Source organism: Carlito syrichta, unplaced genomic scaffold (assembly GCF_000164805.1).
Source record: "Carlito syrichta isolate Samal-C Ts95f unplaced genomic scaffold, Tarsius_syrichta-2.0.1 Scaffold304560, whole genome shotgun sequence".
Taxonomy (NCBI): Eukaryota; Metazoa; Chordata; class Mammalia; order Primates; family Tarsiidae; genus Carlito; species Carlito syrichta.
The window spans coordinates 438,241-454,957 of record NW_007248656.1 but is presented as its reverse complement, the minus strand read 5'-3'; the positions used below and the strand labels follow the sequence as shown (position 1 = coordinate 454,957).

The 16,717-nt window shown below is 50.4% G+C and overlaps 1 protein-coding gene across 2 annotated transcripts in view; it reads right to left on the bottom strand.

Annotated features, from left to right (window-relative positions):
- INPP5A (inositol polyphosphate-5-phosphatase A) overlaps positions 1-16,717 on the bottom strand; it is a 184,798-nt gene that overhangs the window by 57,718 nt on the left and 110,363 nt on the right. For both annotated transcript variants that reach the window (XM_008060225.1, XM_008060226.2), the window contains exons 6-7: positions 13,419-13,471; positions 11,453-11,572 (exon numbers count right to left, since the gene is read on the bottom strand). In XM_008060225.1, the coding sequence (XP_008058416.1) occupies positions 11,453-11,572; positions 13,419-13,471 (173 nt within the window). The remainder of the gene's footprint in view (positions 1-11,452; positions 11,573-13,418; positions 13,472-16,717) is intronic.

Below are 16,717 nucleotides of genomic sequence, written 5' to 3'. Positions count from 1 at the left end.
GAGCCTGGCTTTTTTTGAGTTGTAGTTTCACTCTGTTGCCCAGGCTGGAGGTTTGTGGCATGCTCCCAGCCACTGCAACTTCGACCTGCTGGACTCGGGCCTTCCAAGTAACTGGAACTACAGGCATGCATCACCATTCCCAGCTAATTTTTTGATTTATGTAGAGATGAGGTCTCACCAAGTCGCCCAGACTGGTCTCAAATCCGTGGGCCTCTCACCTCAGCCTCCCAAAGTACTGGGATTATAGGTGTGAGCCACTGCACCCAGCCTTCTTCCTTGATCTTTTAAAAAAAAAACCTTTTTTTGGCAGAGACAGTTGAGGGGGTAGGGGGAGCCTTGTTATGTTGCCCAGGCTGGTCTTGAACAACTGACCTCAAGCGATCCTCTTGTGCCAGTCTCTCAAAATGCTGGGGTTACAGGTATGAGCCACCACACCTCTTCCTTGATCCTATCTGTCAAAATTATTTCCATTCTTTTTTTCCCCCTTTTTTTCTTCTTTTCAAGAAGGGGATGGAGTGTCCTCTCCAGTCTTGTCTCAAACTCCTGGCCTCAAGTGATGATCTCACCTTAGCCTCCTTAGTAGCTGGGATCACAGGCATGAGCCACAGTCCCTAGTCTCCACTACCAATCTTTAAGTCTGGTTTTTAAAGCTGATTCCTGGTGAGATTTGAGAAAGTTCAAATTTGAATTTCAGCTTTGAATAGAATTTGATAAGATAAACAGTGTATGAAAGAGAGTTCAGTACAAATGAAAGATTTATATACTCTTTATTCACATGTACCTGAGTGAGTTAGTCCTTTTACCTCTAAATATTTTCTCATCTAAAAATAAAAATTGGTTGGATTCAATGGGTCATACCTGTAATCCCAACACTTTGGGAGACCAGGGTAGGACTGCATGAGGTCCGTAGTTTGAGACCAGCCTGGGCAGCATAGTGAGATGCTTGTCTCTGATAAATTTTAGGAAGTAAAAGCCGGGCTTGGTGGCTCAGCCTGTAATCCCGCATCTTTGGGAGGATGAGGTGAATGGATTGCCTGAGCCCGCGGGTTCGAGACCCGCCTGGGCAGCGAGACCTCATCTCTACAATAAATCAAAAAATCAGCCGGGTGTGGTAGCACACGCCGTAATTCCAGCTACTCAGAAAGCTGAGGCAGAAGGATCGCCAGAGCCCAGCAGGCCAGGCTGCGGTGGCCGGGAGCTGCCACTGCACTCCAGTCTGGGCGACAGAGTGAGACTCCAACTCAAAAAAAAAAAAAGAAAAAAAGAAACTCGGTTCACAGTCTTCGTGATTTCTATCTCATGAGGATTAGGGATTTGGATCCTTCGAGGCCTTCTAATTCTGAAGGTCAGGGGTCCAGATCCTGTGCCTCAAAGCCCCAGTGCACTTGGCTTTTATGAGGGGCCAGGACCTATCAGCTAAGAGTGATGTCCCTGACTACAACAGTGCTGCTGTGAGCTGCCACTAAGGACCAGAGGAAAAAACAGTCACTGCGATTCAGTCACATTGCTCTTTTTAAAAAACCACCAACTGGTATTACTCACAGCTCATTATGCTTACTGATTTCTGGCCACTTGGAAAATGATCTCCATCTTGAGGATGAAGCCTCTCCCCTGCCAAGGGGACACAAACAGCCTGTTGCCGCCCCAGGGGCACATGGCTCAAGGAGACAGAGGGAACCCCTCCCAGAGACACAGGTCTGCTTGTTAAAAACCATTCCCAATTGGCACTCACAGGCTGCCCTGCCCTGCCAGGCCCAGCTGTCTTGCTCATTGCTAGCTTTCGACATTTATTCTCACTTCCTGGTTGACCCCCAAATGCCAGGCCATCACACTGCGGCAAGCCAGCCAGCCCTCCCCAGATAAGGACACAGACATGGCTGGGTCAGACAGTCCTGGGTTCTGGGGGGTGGGGGTGTCAAATACCACGCAGCCTCACAGGTGGCTGTGGAGTCAAGGCCACACACATGCTTGGGGGCAGTGTGGACGACCCTCCTTCAGGCCAGCTCCTGTCACCCTCCCCATGCCTTCTCTCTGCTGTCTCCTCAAGCGTGGCTCCCAGAACAGCTCAATGGAGAAAGTCAGGGCAGCCGATGGTATGGGCAAGCTGCTCCATGGGTCAGAGGTGCTGCTCTGTTGACATGACTGTTTTCTAAAACATTCCTCTTGCCCACAGAGTGAATGCGGGCTGTGTCATCTTGGGAAGCAGGTCCGGAGGAATGCGAGAAGGGTGAGTGAGGAGGAGGTCTGAGAGGTCGGTCAGCCCTAGGCAGGACGGCAGCACTGTCACACCGTTGGCAGACACCCTCTTCTCAGCAGGACCTCCCAGCCAAGCTCTGCTCTCTTTTCATTCTTTTCATTTTTTAGAGAAAAACAAAACCAAAGCACACTCCTACTTGATTTTGCTGGCTGGAGGAGGTAACTGGAAGAAGGGAGACTGGCATACTTCCTGGGCAAAAACATTTTGAGATGTCAAGACAGCTACGTATTTCATCTTGTAATTTGCCAATGGCTGTCTGTGAAAAAACACAGGGGTGCTTGCAGCCCTTAGAAAGATTTAATGTAGAAAATGATAAAAACTTTCGAATTGCCCAACCAAAATTCATGCTCTGCTTTCCTCTTTTTGCATGTATGCTTTAATTGAAACTGGTGAACACTAATACTGGTCTAAACACTTAATGCACAATTGCAGACATGAGGATACATTTCAAAAGTGATATATCAATATATGTGAGCGGAGTGCATACACACAGCATGTTTTCTCTGCCATATGTGCTAGAGGAGACCAATCACAGAGTGAACGGCTGCTGGGAGGTCCATAAAGAAAACAAGGAACAGAGGTAGCAGAGCTTGTCAATTCTTCATTATTTCTTGAGCCACAAACATTTAGATGAAATCCCAGTTTTGAAGAATTCAGTCTACAATACACTGACACCACTTCCATGCTCTGCTCGGAAAAAAGGGGAGGTGCTCCACATTTTCTGAGATCAAGGAAGGCTCAGCGGTGTGTGTCCAGGAGGGCAGCAGCAGACCTCAGAGGGTAAACCGAGGCTACTGAGGGAGGGTGGCAACACCCACAGGCTGGAAGAAGGGGAAGCAAGTCAAATCTAAGTTCAAGTGTAAGCAAGAACCAAGAGTATGTTTATAAGACACTGAAGTGACTTCCCGTGAGGTCAAACAACTCCATGCTATCAGGTAAGGGAGTGTTAGAGCTGAACCTTCCCATGTGTTTATCTGGCGTCAGTATCATGCTTAAGTGACTGTACTAACTTTTACAGAAAGAAATGAAAGACTACAAAGAAATGTAAATGGATGGCACTATTAAGTATTAATTACAGAAGCAAATGACTACTTTGCTAATTAAACAGCAGAACCCACCTCGAGGTAAATTCTTCTTTAAAGAAATTAACAAATTTCAGATTTAATATCTGACTGAACAAACTTTAAAAAGTTCCAGAATGTGGTGGGTGAGAGAGAGAGAGAGAGAGAGAATGAGAATGCTACAGAGAAAGCCCCCAGGTGATGCACTAGGCGGGCCTGTGATGACCTGGGGAAGCAATTCCATCAGCACGTCTAGAACCCTGTGAGACTAAGGTTAGAAATCCAAATGTTATCAGACTCCCCTGTTCTTTTTGACCTGATAGTCTAGTCAGTTACTAACAACAGCTGTCCCTAATGCCGCACAGCAAGCAGCAAGATGAAGGGTTGTCATGGGCTGAGGCAATCACCTGAGTGCCAGGTCTACTGCCCTCACGGAGTTCACTTTTAATTTCAATATAGTACCATTTGGAGAAGGAAAGAAAAAGAAGAGTTGTTTTAAAATTAATTACCTTGTCAGTAGCTATTATGATTAAAAAGTAGGCCCACATCAATATCATGTGCCTAATTCAAAAAGAGAATTACAAGAAGAGCCATAAAAATCAATTTTTTAGGCCTTGAAAATAGTGTCTCTCCCCGTTTTGACAGGTGATTTCATTACGTGACAGAAGCATACTGGGAGGAGGGGCTGCCCTTGCTGCATCCCGTGGCTGCCTAGCCAGAAGGGGCTGGTCCACAGGTGTTTTCCAGGACAGCTGCATCCCCGCCACACTCCAGGTTAGATGAAAGACCTTGGAAGAGAGTTACAGACTAAATATTCAGAATTACAACATCTCCAGTAGCAGGCACTCCCCTAACCCGGTTACAGGAATGCGGAGGGCGCCACCAGGCCTGGATGTCCCAGGAGAGCCTGGTGGTCACAGGGAGGAGGCAGGACAGAGTCCCTAAACAGTCCTACTGGGACTATAAAAAACAACAGACTTGCACACAACTTTTTTTTTTTAATCCCAAGGAGCTGATGTGGTTTGGAAAGCAAACTGGCCACAAGGCATTAGACATCTCTCCACCAGTGATGCTAACACACTAGGAACTTGGTTTTTCTCTTTCTTTTTACAATTTTTACCACTAAAAATGATGCTCACTAAAATCTTCTGTGCTGTACTTTTAAAGGTGTAATTTGTGCTCAATTGGAATTGACTAAGGTTGGCTTGTTTCTCAGCTATGATCAAGATCACGTTTGTTGGTCAACTTAAAATAGCAAAAACATCAACAATATGAAATTACTAAAATGACCCAGAATATTTTACAGTTATTTAATCACTTAAAAGTTTATCTTAGTCTTAAAACATCTATTGGAAGGGTTCATCATAGATGTATTTAAGCCATTTAAAATAAACTCATGCCCCAAAGTAAATACACTGGCAGCTTATCTTCACTTTCCTAGAGACTGAAGGAGGATTTTTTTCATGACTTCCCTTCTCCCTTCACCTGTGGTGCCATCTCCCCTCCTGGAGCCTGAAACCCCTGGGTGATCTCTTAGTACAACAGAGCCCAGTAGGACAGTCTGTCCAGACACACCTGAGGCAGGACTGGGGACAGAGGATTGACTGTGAGGGCAAAAGACACGGTGCTGACGCAGTAGAGTCAGCATCAGTGTCAGCAGAGACCCAGAAGGCCCCTGAGCAGCCCGCTGGCCGCCAGGCAGAGTCCAGCAATCAATGCACTTGGGGGCTTCCATGACTGGCCCGCTGACCCCCAAGGCAGAGTTCAAATGCGCCCTGACTTTTCCACCCAGCACCTCCCAGCAAGCTGCCCTCCACTCAGGACTTTGGGGGCCAGTGCCTAATGTCATAGAGTGGGGGGACCCAGGGGTCTCAAGAGGATTGGTGTCCTTATTAAGCAAGAAGAAACAGGGAGAGCTTGCACTTCCTCTCGCCACCATGTGAGGACACAGTAAGAAGACACTGTCTGCAGCCAGCAAGGAGCCCTCCCCAGAACCTGGCCATGAGGCACACTGGTCTCAGACTCTCATTTTCCAGAACTGGGAGAAATGAACACCTGCTGTCTAAGCCACTTCAGGTGCTTTGATGCAGCAGCCCAAGCTAAGACAGGCCCCAAACGGTTCTTGGCTGCACATGGCCTCAGCTGGAACCCAGCTTCCGCGTTTGCCACCAGCCAATGCAGCAGCTGCTCCAGGTTGGGGATGGGTGGGCCGGGGGCTAGGGCATTTTGGGCTGGTCAGCACAACCCTTCTCAACGCTCACCAACTCCTTAAAGTGCATTCTCTCTTGACGACCCCCTCCCTGGCTTGGAAACATTCTTAGATGGAGCTACGTGGGGAGCCTACCTGTGTGCACCCCCAGCGGGAGAGCCGTGCTGGATGTCCCTCCCAACGCACTGCTTCATGCTTTTAAACACAGCAACACAAACTAAGGTCTTTTCTGACTCTGGGAAGCACTCCCTCAAACTCCACGCAGACGCCACCACAAACCACGAAAAACACGGCGCAGCACAGAAGACCCTTGACCTCCTGAGGAGGCTTAATTCCTCAGGCACCTGGCAGAAAGCACATGCCAGAGCTCAGGAAGATGTGCGAGTCCCCAGGCCTCAGGCGCCAATGGAACACAAAGCCAGGCACAGCTCACGGGTTGTGGGTGTGGATGGGGCCGGCAAGCGCTGGAGATGCACGAGCTCCACCGTCCAGCAGAGACACTGTCCCGTCAGCAAAGCTCTGAGAGCCACCTAAATGAGTCTTCAGGCAGCAGAAGGGCCACAGCGGTGAGTTCCCATGACCAGCAAACAGTTAGGGTGAAGCCATGGAGCTGCATCAACACCAGAGCTGGGAATGCAAGCTGAGATGGAGGTGTGCAGCGGGATGCCATTCACATGATGCTAAGAATACGACCTATGGATGCTTATGTGCGTGAAGGCATAAATTATACACACACGTGTAACGAAAATATAAGCACATACCTCTATGTTCACGCATAGTGAAAGCACAGAAATGCCCGTATTCATGTAGTAAGAGGACAGGAGTGTGCAGAGGAACGACAGGCACGGAATTCCAGCTGATGTAAGGGGCCAGGGAGGGGTTCAGGACAGAGGACACACAGGCAATGTGGATCTACACGGTTTATTTCTCAACAAAAGAGCAAACATAACGGGAATGCAGCTGGTGGAGGCACTTTTCATCATTATAGCCTTCTACGCTTTTCTGGATGCTTGAATCCATTTTCAGTAAACTAAAGGAAATATTACAAATTCCATCAGTCATCTGAGACTAAGGCATCAGAAACCAATTTTGCTAGAACTGGACTGGACATGCTCTAATCAGGGTGCAGCTGACCACTGTCCTGGAGACTCTGGCGCAGGCCTGGAGGCTTCAGGCTATGCCACAGTGGGGATGGTGCAGAGGTACAGGCCAGGAGTCTTGCGCATGCCAGGTGATGCCAGGGTGGGCTTGAGAGAGACATATGACCAAGGCCTCCCTGAGGTCTCCAGGTCTGAAGGGAGCCTGACTAGGATGTGCACACAGCCAGCAGAGATGCCCACCACCTGTGCTTCGAGGGCAACCAGGGAGTGAACAGGGCTGAAGGACCAGCTCTGTGGCCGGGAGCTGTCCGCGATGACCCGGATCTTTAGCACCGAGCTTGCCTTTGCCTGGAGACGCAGCGGCTTTTCTTTTGCTGGCTGAACAGCCAGGCGAGTTCTGGGAACGGTCTAAAGAGAAACATTTAGGTTGGAGGCTCTTTGAGCTGCTGACAGCTGACTGATGACCGTCCCTAAAGCCACAAAGCGGGGCTGAGGGCATCGAGCATCACATCGCTTCTCCCTGGGAAACTAATTGCTCTGAATTGTTCAGAGAAACATTATTTTTCTGGCAATCATTTCCTTTGAATGCCCAAAATGAGCATGAAACAACTCTTTTGACTGGACATAAAAGTTAAATGTCCCAATGTTGATCAAATTAACTTCAGTGCTGTGACAATGGACTGTATTTGTGAGAAAATAATGGGGGGGACAAAGGGGCGCTTTATGCCAAGATTTCACAGTTGTAATGTAAAAATGTTTCTGTTGAACTAGGCCAGGCCACATTTCAAAGAGGAGACAGAAGAGCCCTGTCACTTATGGAAAAAATCTCATTTCACAGGCTGAAAGCTCAGGAAGATTTCAGGACGTTTCAGTGGCTGGTGCCGAGGAGGGCCAGTGCAGAGCTCTGGTTTAATCCCCCCAGAGGTCCCCAAAAGGTTGACCTGCATGTCTAGGAGAGGGGCCGGGTCTGCCCCCAACAGGGGCCAAGAGCTCAGTGCCTCCAGGAGCCACACGAGAGTGTAAACGGTCTGGCTTCATCCAGGGTAAGAGGGGCTCTGCCTCTGCCTGCCCAGGACCTGGCACAGATGCCTCCAATACCATGCCCAAACCCTCCAAAACCTGCCAAGAAGTCCCTGAGCTGGGTACTCTTCATTAACTAGGGATCTGTCTTCCCTTTCAACTTTTCATAACAAGAGATGCATAGTAAAAAATTCATAAATTGCACAAAAATCTAAAGATTATTATTTGTGATAAGTTCAGATGAACTATGTGACAGTCCGTGGTGCCAGGTACCACTGGGGCCGCTAGGTGCTTACTTGCCTCTAAAGAGTTTAACTCAGACACAGTCTATCTCTCAGTTCTTCTTAAATAATCTTTTATTGTAGAATACTTTTATATTTAAAGGAAAGGTGCAGATATAGTACTAGGTGCCTTTCAGTCTTGACATGGGTCTTCCTCTAGTTCTAGGAGACCCACCCTCCCTTCTGGGTCTGATACTCTACTCTCCTGCAGCCCAGATGGAAACTGGACCTGGGAAGCTTTGCAGAGAGATTAAACCACGGAAAGGTTGGGTCCCCCTCAGAAGCCTTCTTGCTGTCTCCCTGCGGCGTAGACAATACACACGGAGGTTCCCAACGGCGTGAATGGGGCCCTGTTGGTGGCAGCGTCCATTCAAAGGCCACACGGCATTGTCCTCCCTGATCAGCACAGCAGAATGCGGTCTGCTGGTGGCTGCCAAAAGGTTAGCAGCCCCGATGAAAGGGCGGCCCATTATTCACCGCTCCTACAGAGCTCCCCTTTGTGCCAGGCGGCCTGGCCCTGCGCGGCGGAGGTCCGGATCTGCGGCTGGCTGAGCTCGCCACAGAAGCCATTCATGGGAACGCAGAGATGCAGAAAAGTGGCCCAAAAACCCAAAGCCTGCTTTCTTGGAGGCCAAGGAGGCACGGCACTTTGGAGCAAGGATACATTTTAATGCCATACCATACAGACAACCTAGCTGCTGTCACCAAGACCAAATGGCATGGTGGAGCGAGCCGGCCTGGGAGGTCCCCGAGAAACCCGGTACCTGGAAGCAAAAGGCCAATCAGGCGGGAAGAACCATACCCGATTATCTTTTCTCTGGGTGGAAGAATCACTGTCCTAAGAGGGTGCCCAGGGCACAGGTAGGTCCCACGTCACAGGCAGTTGTTCCTCTGTCACTGACAAAATATCAAAGACCCATTGCCCATGCTGCGTCCCCACAGCAGATGGTTGAGAGCTCAGGCTTCAGGCTCGGGTGCGACCCTGCACGCGAATATCAGTCCTGCTCTCTTGGTGCCTAGGAGACCAGTGAGGCCCCCTGAAGAGGGTGTGGCCGTGTATGGGGATGAGCTCAGAGCCCTCGGTGCAAGGCAACAAATGCAGAAGCATCCAGAACATGTGTCCCAATTCCGGTTCCTCTGTAAGGACCCGGCAGATGGCAGCAAGCACCAGGGCACTCTCTCACTTGGGGGATGGTGGCCAGGAAAAGGGACCCGCCTCAGGGCCCTGGGCTGACCCCTCTTCTCCCAGGTGGGGAAGCTGGGCCCTTGGAGGTGAACCAAAGGCCACATGCCCAACTAACGACAGTGGAGGAAGGAGAACCCACCTCCCAACTGTCTGTGCGGAGCCCTGTGAGGAATTCCAGAGGAACAGAAGCAGCAGGCGAGAAGTCATGTAAGTGAGCCAAGCCAAGCTCACTACATATGTGCAGAGGGAGAGGTACTCGAGAAAAGGCCAAGCTCACTACAGACGTTGGCAGAGGGAGAAGTACTTGAGAAAAGAGGGGTCTGGCTGGCTCCAGCTCCCTCCTAGAGTGGCACCAACAGTCAGGAGAACCCAGCCTTCCGCCTCTTCCTCAGGACCCAGCGCTGAGCTAGGACATGCACACACACAAACATACCCACGCATGCTCACATAAACACACACAAATGCATGTACACACTCACACACATGCATAGACACATGTACAAACTTGCATGCATGCACTCAAACCAAACATGCACAAAATGCATGCACTTTTACACACGAACAACCCCACACACACATACAAAAACAGAAATGTGCTCACTCACATAAATGCAAACATGCACGTATGCTCACATGCACAATGCACTCACACGCAATGCACACCCTTTCTTACAAGGCTCTGTGGGGAGACAAGCCCTCTATCCAGCATGCAGGGACCTCCTCGGGCAGCTGTTCCCTTTCATGACCCTAAGCGACTCGGGATCCCTCAGGACACCCTTTCAGGTCACAGGTCTGAGGGCAGAAATATGCCCATGCAATCCCCAGGGGTCACCTCCCGTGAGACTCTCCCACTCTGCCCTTGAGAATCTGATGGCACTAGACATGCACGGTGTATACCTCAGGGGTGATGGCCCAACAATGGTGTCCCTCCATGTGGACTATCCCACCCCTCATCTCCTCAAGGAAGCCCCGCGGCAGCTCAGAGATCAGCAGGCTCTGCCTGGATTCCTCCCTCTCTGGGTTGTGCCCTTGGTGCACCTGATCACTGCCTCTGCCCACACAGCCATGGGCAGCAGAATAACCACCCCAGGGTCAGCAGTGGCCCCAAAGAGCTTCATCCTTCTGCCTGGCAAAGCCTAGGGAGAGGGCGGGCATAGGTGAGAGGGAGGTGGCCCCTGGAGTAGAGAAGTCAAGGTCTGATGAGAAGGCCAGAGGCTGGCCGACAAAAGGTGAGCTGAGGAGCAGCACAGCACAAGGTCTGCATGTGCTCACTTGTGCACTTGGCATTGCTCGTGCATGGGGCAGAGCCTGGGGTGGGGCCTTCTAGGAAACAGTATGCAGCTCAGGTGGAAACCAAAGGCCACTCTGAGAAGAACTGCTAGTCTTGGGCCTGTGGGAGGAGCTGCTACTAGCCCAAGTTGGTCGTTCAGCCACGGGGATGCTGGGAAGAGAGGACTTCAGTTGGAGGAGAATGGAATGAGCAAAGTGTAATCACCAACTACTTGGCTGCCCTGGCAGAGCTTCAGCACAAGGATCGTCTGAGGATCAGGAGAGACACTGGTCCTAAGACCAGGTATTTCCCACTAATAGGTGTGCCCATCTTTTCTATATGACAGCCCACCAGTTCTGATCCCATGAGGGGGTCACAGGAGATGTCACAGACAGAGGAGCTGCCTGGAGCATAGGGTAGGAGCAGAAGCCAGGGTGCCTGGGAGCCCAGGTAAATGTGGGAGCAGCCAGGTACCCTGGCAATGGCTAAGGCCGTCCGCCCCCTCTCCAGGGCCCACAGACCCAGGCTCAGGAAGCAAGGCCTGCGTGTCCTGTCAGTGGCAGGGGCAGAGTTGGGAAGGAGGTGGTATTGTGCCAAGCTGGGCTGGGTTGACCAGCGGGGCCTCACAGGACTGACCCCACATAGCCAGGAGCTGCACCAAGATGCCCAAACTCTGAGCCCAGCAGCTCCAGAAGTCATCTGGCAGGGCCAGAGTGCAGAAAAGCACAGCCACAGTCAGCAGAAATCCCAGCATATCTGCTTAAGTCACAGCTGAATCTAACAGTCATGATTCCCAGACACTTCAGTGTCATATTCAAGGTCTACCACCGTGCCCCACAGCACTGTTTTCTTAACTTTCCCACAAAATATCAGAGAGAAGGGGAGGCCATCCCCATCCGAGTTCATGGGGAAAACTGCTCAAACAGCCTGTTGTGGGCAGGATGTGAAGGTTCTGCTGCCTCCGGGGGACAACATGTGCAAGTGCCACTGCAAGGCTGAAAGAACCGAGCAGGAACAAGGCCTGGTCCTCTCAGAAGCAGCTGGCGGGGGAGGTCAGGCTGCACCTACCTGTCCAACACGTAGCCCAGGGCCTTGTGCCGGATGCCTGAGTACACTGAAGGGCTTGTTTCCCAGGCGACTAAATTGGAAGCATCGTGGAAAAGATGGATGTTCACCAAGTCAAAAGCACTGCAACCAAAAGACAAAAGGACAAGGTCGCCAAGGGTGGAAGTCTCCGGGTCCCCTGACCACAGACCGCTCTCCCGAGAAACCCCAGTACCTGTCTACCCGCCTGTCCACCGACGAGGCCAGAGGACTCGAGACCTTCGGTGAAGTCTTAATAAATCTTAGCAAATGCAGTGGCTCTGGCCAGTGAAAAGGGAGCTATTTTTCCTTCCACAGGATCACAGAAATGTTGCTTAGTTGTTGGCTAAACTAAGAGGAAGGGACCTACTTACAGCCTCAGCTCCTCTGGCTGACGATGCCTGTGTCTGCCAGCTGCACCCTGGTGAGGGCATCAGAACACAGCACAGGGGACACAAAGACAGCCAGCAGACTGCTTTATTCAATACCCCAAAGGAAGACCCTCAGGAGTGACCTGGTAAGCCCACCAGTTGGTCTCCATGGCCTCCATGCATGTGGACTTGGGGAGGCTGGGTTCATCCTGGGTCAGCACCTGCAGCTGACAGGGACGCGTCCACCTGACAAGGGGAGGTCACTGAGGCTCAGCACTGTCCTGACACCATCCTGCACACCCTCACTGCTGGCAAGTCCTCCAGGGGCTCCCAGGCCCACCAAGGCAGGACACTCATGCTCAGCCTCAGCTCCCTTCTCTTCAGCAGGAATCACAAGGCATGGGGGCTGCTCGGGCTGGCCCCTACTCCCCAGCCTCTGCTCGCCCGCCTCCATGACAACCCTGCCGCCTGGCGTCCATGCCCTGTGTGCCCCCCACGCCGTGTGAGGGTGGCCCCAGTGCACAAGGGTGGAGAGCAGCAGTGGGGCCGGCTGCTGCCTGAGCTGGCCCAGGACTGTGGCTCCTTCTCAGGCTCCCTCTGTCCTTCCCCCCGCCTCCCTCTCCTTCCTTCCCTCTGTCCCTTCCTCCTTCCTCTCTAGCTGTCTGAGATCCCTGCTACTCTAGGGGTCTCCCTGTCCGGAGCGGCCCCAGAGAGAGGTCCGAGTGGGGAAAAGTGGAGGCTCCCCTCCACATCCCCCAAGCGAACCTGGAGGTGGGTCCTCTGGGTTTAGGAAGCCTCAGAGGGACAGCAGCCTCATGGCGACCTGGGCCAGAACCCCAGTCGAGCCATTCCCAAGCCCTGAGCCACAGAAACTGTGATCTAATCAGTATTTGTTTTTTTAAAGCTGCTAAGTTTAGGGCAACCTGCTATACAGCAACAGACAACTACTACAACAAAGCTTGAGAAAATCTGTGGGAGGAAAATAAAGACATGGCAAGCAAGATTCGGCCACTTAAGGAACAGGCAGAGGAGTCACTCAGAAGCCAGGCAGTGCACTTTTGACCACTGCTTGTCACACAGGAAAGGCGGGCATTGCCACTGAAAACACACTCACCACAGGAAAGCCAGGCCCCAGGACAACCGAATGAGACACGTGTCTTGTTGTATCTGTGCCCAAACTCCCAATAAAACAGGTTTCCAGGCCATTTTTATGCTATTTAACTTTGTAGCCTGGGACCCATGAAGAGCCTCCCTGCTGGCTTCCTCCCACAGTGGGCTCTGGTAAATGGAACCCTCCCGCTGAGGGGAGGGGCCAGGGTCTTCAACTGTGTTTCTCCATTTGTGCTGAGCGCTGCACGTTTAACTTACAGGGAATGGGCAACAGCACACCACATCGTATGGCACCATGTAAACAAAAAAGGTCAAAGAGTGACAGGTGGGGGTCAGGCAGCTAGAGGTCCCCAGGCAAAATCAGTAAGCCTTCAGTGAGACGTGCAACAATCACGTGTGCAAAACACAAAAAGCTAAGAAATATACTGGAAATTTATGAAGCAGAGATAAACAGGCACAATACAACGTACCAGTCAGCAATGCACCATCTCGTCCGGATGAAACCTTTTCGCGACCATTTGCACTGAAAAATAAAAGGTTCCACAAATAAGCCAACGTCAAAGCGGAAGGGCAACACATGATTCATACACACTAAGGAAATACACACAAGGCTTGTTCAAACAAAAACATGGTTCGTCTTTCAGTATTGGAGAGACCCGAAATGTGCACCTCTGAAGGGGCAGCTTTATACACAGAATGTCGCAAAGGTTATTCACGCTCAGCGTCAGGGGGACACAGAGACGGACTGCGACCCACTGTCCTCGGAGCCCCATTCCTCTGGCTTGGAAAAGCTGCAGGGAAGCCCTTGTCACTTCAGGAGCTCTCGAGCACTGCTGCCTACGGCCAGCCGAGCTTCGGATGGAGTGAGGATGCTCGTCAGTGAACCACAGAGAAGACGTGGGCAGCCACGCCCAGCAGAGTGTCCTCAAGGGCTGGTGATCTGTCCGACCATAACAAGTATGCGTGGCCTGATGCTATAGCCCTTTCCTGGCGAGTCCACCCACCCAGCAGCACCAGAGCCTGGGGACTGTGCACACGTCTACCAGTTTGAACACAGAGCCTGTGTCATGGTCCAAATACGCCTCCAAATTCCCATGTTGAAACTTATCATCAACAGATATTGCTAAGAGATGAGGCCTTCAAGAGGTGACAAGCCATGAGGGCCCCTCCCTAGTAAACAGAATGAAGGTTATTACAAAGAAGGCTTCGTCAGCACGCAGCCCCCTTGCCCTTCTGCCTCCCACCATGTGAGGATGCAGCAACAGGCATCATCTGATAAGTAGAGAGACAGAGCCTCGCCAAATCTGCTGGTGCCCTGACCTTGGAATTCCCAGACTCCAGAGCCATGAGAAATGAATTCCTATTGTTTATAAATTACCCAGGCAGCTTATTTCACCCAGGCCAACTGTGGCATGTCTCCCTTGCTCCCTACTTTCTCTAATATACTTTGTTCTAAAACTCAAAACAAAAAATTACCCAGCCTGCTTTGTTATGGGCAGTACAAATGGACAAAGACAGCGTACTAACAAAGAAAGAAGTCAGACGACAGAAAGCCAGTATTTGCTTTAGCTATGTTTTCTCTAGAATTCGACAGAAGGGTCACTCACTCCCCCCACTGTCCTCTAGATGGTTCCTGAAGTGAGGAAGAAATAGTTGCTAGAGGACTAGAGGACCAGAGGAGAAGAGAGAAGGGGACACAGACCAGAAAGAGCTTTGTCCACAGCTACGGCCGGAGAGTGGGGACCGAATCCAACTTCTGCTCAAGCCCATACCGGGCAGGCAAGGTGCAAGGAGCAGCTGACTGTGCTGCAGGAGTCTCAGGATGCCAGAAGGCTCCTGCTAGGCTGCCCAGGACAGCAGCAACCAGCCACTGGGGCTATCAAGCACATGGAATATGTGGCTAAAGAACTAAATTTTATTTATTTATTTATTTATTTATTTGAGTTGGAGTCTCATTCTGTTGCCCAGACTGGAGTGCAGTGGCTGCTCTCAGTCACCGCAGCCTCGACCTGCTGGGCTCTAGCGATCCTTCCGCCTCAGCCTTCTGAGTAGCCGGAATTACAGGCGCGCACTATCACGCCTGGCTAATTTTTTGATTTACTGTAAAGATGAGGTCTCGCCTGCCCAGGAGGGTCTCGAACCCGCGGGCTCAGGCAATCCACTCACCTCAGCCTCCCAAAGGTGGGGGATTACAGGCTGAGCCACCGAGCCTGACTAGGGACTAAATTTTAAATTGTGCTTTACCTTAATTTATTTGAACTTAAATAGCCATATGGAACAGGATATCTAAGCAGCTTTGGGAACGCTTGAAAACCAAGGGAGGCACTGGGAGGAATCTGCCTGACTTCCCAGTTCACAAATGCCATGTGAGTGAAACACTTCAGGACAGGGGGAATGTTAGTACTACAAGGATGGGGCATTGCTTGGGCAGTTCCCAGCAGAAGGCCAGTGCCTGGCTCTGGGCACTGGGGACATATAATGGACAGAGGATGGGGTTGAGCCTCTTGGTGCTCAAGGTGCCTTGTGGACTGACAGAGTAGGATGGAAAGAATCCTGTCTCCTTTATTGTGCCCTGGGGTCTGCATAGCCACAAGAGAATTCAGAATTAAATCTGGGTGAAATATGCTCCCTGCATGAAAGAAGGAATCTGAGAAACAGGCTCCAGGCACTTCGGGGGTTGGCACCTCCCTTCTTAATTTAATCCGAATAGTTCAGAGGTTAAGAAGAAATTCTCCCCTTGACCTCATATCTCCTGTTGGCTTCCGTGCCCCCTGCCAATTTCCCCCAATAACTATACTGTTTTGAACAAGAGTTATCCAAACACATGACTCCCACTCAATTCTCAATAGCAATTTGTTCCTAATTCCACCACTCTGCCCAAAATGATCCCTGCAAAGTTACCACGACCTCCATCAGCAAAATCCCAGGGACGCTTATCCTTCATGCGGCTCATCTCTCAGTGGCACCCAGGACTGCCCACAGTTCCTGAAGTCTCGATCTTCTTGTTCTCTGACTCCTTCCTCAAATGGCTCTAGTGGTTTAGACTCCCAAGAACTAAGTAAGACTCCTGTGCCTGCTCCCCTTCCTTAAGTGCTCTCCTCCTCCAAGAACAAAAACACAACTGCTGGCATGCTGATACTTCAAGGTCCAGCCAGCAGCCGTTCCCGTGCTCTTCGGAATTCCTCTCCAGTGCTTTGCCATCTACTACTGCTGATAAGAAACATTCTAACAGATCTCATTGCTAATCCTTTTCTCTTTGTCATCAGTGTACTGAAGCTTAATTACCATTTTGGTATGGACTTATTTTTATCTATCCACTAGTGAAGCTGTTACTACCCGACAGATAAAACTACAAACTGAATTCTCAACCTGAAAACTCAGCGTCCCCAATTTTGGAAGAATCGCCCCTCTGATCTTTTCCAGATTGCTCCCTGTTATTTCTTTCTGAAATTTCTTCTGGGTGAATATTTGAGGCTCTCAATAGTAGACTTCATGTCTTTTGGCTGTTATTTTCTATAAAAATAAAAACACATAAAAACAACAAACAAAAATCTTTGTCTCTCTAAGTTATGTTTTTGACAGTCCTTTATAACACCTTCTGAATCTCTCTTTGACGACATCTGGTCTATAATCTATTCTGCTACTTTTAATGACAATGCTTCTGTAGGCTCTTTTTCATGTTTCCTTGTTCTTTTATTTCTTACTGTCTTAGTTGAATGACATTATTTTTAATGAACTCTACCCTTTCATTTATCTCTTCGACATACTT